General features: G+C 41.8%; 1 protein-coding gene across 1 annotated transcript in view; it reads left to right on the top strand.

Moving 5' to 3' along the window:
- The window catches only part of LOC101857486 (probable glutathione S-transferase 7), a 6,375-nt gene that overhangs the window by 645 nt on the left and 1,188 nt on the right, over positions 1-4,542 (top strand). Inside the window, exons 3-4 of the mRNA XM_005099031.1 lie at positions 2,172-2,287; positions 3,288-3,392. Coding sequence (XP_005099088.1) covers positions 2,172-2,287; positions 3,288-3,392 — 221 coding nt within the window. The remainder of the gene's footprint in view (positions 1-2,171; positions 2,288-3,287; positions 3,393-4,542) is intronic.

The following is a 4,542-nucleotide window of genomic DNA, read 5'->3' as shown; positions in this document are numbered from 1 at the left end:
GGGGGTTGCCGAGTTTTTCTGCAGCTGGACGTCTTTATACTCAGCTAATTAATTGGCAATTGTTGAGAGCTGGCCTGAACCGAGCCAATTCTTGGCGTGCATATTCTCTTCGCCATGGAAAGGGGAATGTACAAAACTAATTGAGTACCCGGCTTTGCTCGGGGTCGACGCCTTGGCGTCACTGCTCCTACTGGTCTACGCCGCGGAGGCTTTTACAAGTACATTGATCATTGCTGTCTAGCCTTTCACAGTCACACATGGCTTCTAGATCTATATTGCTTTAGATTAGGTCTACCTTGATTAACTCCTCTCTTGATCTACATTGCTTTAGTATATTGTTGTCTAGCCCTTCACAATCACAAAATACGGGTTTCGCCTTACACCATCACAAAAAGCACTAAGGAAAATAATAATCGCCGAAAGGGCTGCTACTCTGTAAAAGGAACACACCGACGTCTTCAAAGTCACAGAGGCAGTGTCCATATCTTGTTCACTTTCCTCTGACAGCGTTAAAAAAATTCTAGCTCATTGACAAATTTATCTTTGCCCACGAAACTTTGCGTGGCGCTTCTACAGGCTAGCGACCAAACAAAAATATTTTTTCAAAAAATCTTGACCCAGTAATGAAAAAGTTTTTTTCTCTTTGGGCCCTATATTAAAAACAACTCTTTGGATGCATACACAGAATCCTGTCTTCACGTAGGTGAGTCTCGAAAATTACTCATCCCGCCTCTTGAATCGTGTTTCTTATACGGGGTGCCCACTACGGATGGGATCGGCCGATCAGGCCGATCGCCCGACTCGATCGCCCAGGCTAACGTCAAAGAGCGATAATGAACCTACACAGATTTGTTTTGTTTCTCAGTGGAATAATCACAAAGGTCAAAGAAAGACGGGAACCTTTCGTCAAATATATTTTTCTAAATTCAGGAAATGAATAAATCAAAAATCGGGCTCCGTCATGGGGACCTATATATATACTTGCAGGTACTTGCCAACTTTCAAGTCTGTAGCTGTCGTAGTTCATGGGGAAAGTGACACATGTGTTTCCAAGTTGCCAAATATATAATAGATATAAGTGAGCGGTTTACACAGCGGTGTTTGTGATTAAATGCCACGCGGCATGCGGCATAAAACAGTCACATGGAAAGCGGCCTTTATAGTGGTCAGTCGCTTTGCTGTCGGATGCAGGAGGAGACCCGGGTTCAATTCCTGTATGAAAATAAAAGTATAAATATTTATCGAGTGTCTCGGGTCTTTCTTCAGGGATGTTGTGTCGCTCTTAGACCGGGTTGCCCCCTGTAAGGGGAGATAACTCAATGTAGTCTGGATATCAACTAGCTTTATTGTGTTTTAGGAGATATCTCCCCTACATCGTGTGACTTTTTTTCGTTGAATATATATATGTAACGTGGTAATCTCTCTCTCTCTCTCTCTCTCTCTCCCTCTCTCTACCTATCTCTCTCTTTCTCCCACACCCAGCAGACTGAAATAAACACACATAAACACACACACACACACACACACACACACACACACACACACATACACACACACACACACGTATACAAAAAAACACACACACACACACACACACACACACACACAACCTCTCCCCCTTCCACACACACACTCAAACATACACCTGCAAATCTCCACACACAACAACACATACCCATTCCTACAAAGAAGCCGTCTTTGCCTTCGATCACTCCCAATAGTCATCCACCCCCTGGGCGGTGCTGTGTTACTGACTGAAGTGTCTTCAGGCCATTCTCAAAGGGGGTGGGGGGTGGGGGTGGGGGGGGTGCATTAGCATGACTGTTCTCATGCACAGTAGAATTGTAAATGGGCTGATTCATCAATGTCATGCTCATAACTGGGCCAGCTTTCTTTCTTAATCCTTACTATCGTCATTTTTCCTCTACTTCTTTTGTATGTTTGTCACACTCTTGTCAAACGCTATTCCCGGGGTGCCTTGATAGTCGAAGCAGACTTTGGGCTGTTGAAGCTAGAGAGGTAAGCAGAGTAAGCCTGATTCCTTGTAAGGACTTCTCTATTGACATCCACCGCTCATATGACCTTATTCAATATTGTGCTGTTGTGAGCACTGTAAAACCTTACTAAAACAAAACAACCAGTCATCCATTTACGACAATTTGACGCTTCAGGTCTCCACGGGAAGACGAACTTGGAGTCGCTGGAGATAGACCAGTGGGTGAATCTGCAGCAAGACATAATTGACGAGGTTCGCAGAGCCAAGCTGGAAAAGGATCCAGAGAGAGTGGTTAGTTGTTGGGTTTTTTTAGTTGTTTTTTGGGGGGAGGGGAGGGGGGTGTTTTGTTTCTGTTTTTGTTATTTTATTATATTCTATTTAATTAAATTTAATTTTATTTTATGTTATGTTATTTTATTTTATTATATTATTATTATTATTATTATTATTATTATTATTATTATTATTATTATTATTATTATTACTATTGTTATTATTATTATTATCATTATCATTGTTAGTCTATAATAATAGTAATAATAATAATAATAATAATAATAATAATAATAATAATAATAATAATAATAATAATAACAATAATAATAATAGTAATAATAATACAATAGTTATCGTTATTATTATTATCATTATTTTATTTATTTACTTTAGGGTCGGATGGGGGTGGTAAGTAGTGTTTTGCGGTCCCCACAACTGCATGAGGTCATATTATAGGTGCGCAGGACACATTCAGCAGTAGAGGTGGGCAAAATCCGGATAAACTTTCCGTTAATCGGATAATTCTCAATGAAACATTAACCGAATTCAGACTCTTAACTCTCTTTCCTGACCCGTTTGCCGAAGTGGGAGCACCCAATTGTTGAAGTGATACCAATACCCGTTTGTCGAAGTGGTTCTAAGTTTCTAACCCATTTGCCGAAGCGGTTCAAAACATATTATTTTCTGAAGAGGTGAACATTATAATCCGGATTTTGCTAAAGCGACTCATTACCCAGCCCTATTAATCAGTTTTGTAGGAATTAATTTTGAATTTTTCCCTGGTGGCAGTCGCAGCCGACTCTGATCGATTCTATGACCACCAATGGATCTTTAACTTTAACGTGCACAATTTGCGCAAGGGAACCTCCGGAATTTTTTGGGCCCAGATACGAGAGGGCTAACTGTTAGATTTTAACGACCCCAAGATCAGGGGTGCGGAAAGGAACTTGAAGGCACACATGATATTCTAAACAAGGGTCTTGGCATCATCTCATACCTTTTGTCTGTCTCGCAGGAAGAGATCTGGAAAAACTTCAAGGAAACATTCAGCCCGAGATTTCTGCAGTTCTTTGAGGATGGGCTGAAACAAAATGGCACAGGATTCCTGGTTGGAGATCGGGTTCGTATTTGTGTCTCCCCCTTTCTTCCTCCCTTTCTCTTCTCTCTCTCTCTCTCTCTCTCTCTCTCTCTCTCTCTCTCTCTCTCTCTCTCTCTCTCTCTCTCTCTCTCTCTCTCTCTCACACACACACACACACACACACACACACACACACACACACACACACACCAACACACCAACACACACACACACACACCCCGACACACACACACACCGACACACATACACACACCGACACACACACACACACACACACACACACACACACACACACACACACATACACACACACACACACACACACACAATAAGCACACGTGAACTTAACATTCCCAACAACAAAAGCATTTATTTCAACATAATTACGAACATCTTCCATGACCTCTTCCGTAGCATTTTATTCACACATAATTACGAACATCTTCCATGACCTCTTCCGTAGCATTTTATTCACACATAATTACGAACATCTTCCATAGCATTTAGAGCCAAGGTCCACATACTCCGCTTTCGTACGCTTACGTACTCACAAAGTGCGTATGGAAGCGTTCAACCGTTTATTTCTATATTACCTGGGCCGACTGTGGACGACACGCTTCCTCACGCTTACGTGAAAAACGTATGATGTCTAGCACGTCAAACATTTTCCGTACGTGCTGTGGCTTCATCGACACTGATTTGGTTGAAAAATAAATTAATGCCACTTAATGATAATAATAATAATAATAGATAGATAGCATTTGTATAGCACATATCCCCGCTCAACAGCAGGCTCTATGCGCTTTACACTATATTATTACCCCAGCAGACCATAGAACACCTCGAAACATTCTCAGCTTCCCGGGAAGCATACAGTGCAAGCAGCCGATTAAGCGCTCAAACACTAACAAACTGACAAGATCTTTCGCTGTCTATAGCCGGGTACCCGTTCCCACCCGGGTGAAGTGAGGAAAATTCGTGTAAAGTGCCTTTCCCAAGGACCCAACGTCGGGCCCCTGACGGGATTCGAACCCACGACCTTACGGTTGCGAGTCCGAGAGCCTAACCACTAGGCCACCGACGCCACTTTACTTTGATCTCAGTATTCTCAGTCTCCAAAATGTGATTTTTTAATTACAAAATTTTTTTAATATTTTTTTTTTTTTGGGGG

This window comes from Aplysia californica, unplaced genomic scaffold (genome assembly GCF_000002075.1).
Source record: "Aplysia californica isolate F4 #8 unplaced genomic scaffold, AplCal3.0 scaffold00200, whole genome shotgun sequence".
NCBI classification, from domain to species: Eukaryota; Metazoa; Mollusca; class Gastropoda; order Aplysiida; family Aplysiidae; genus Aplysia; species Aplysia californica.
This window is presented reverse-complemented; position numbering and strand designations above follow the sequence as displayed.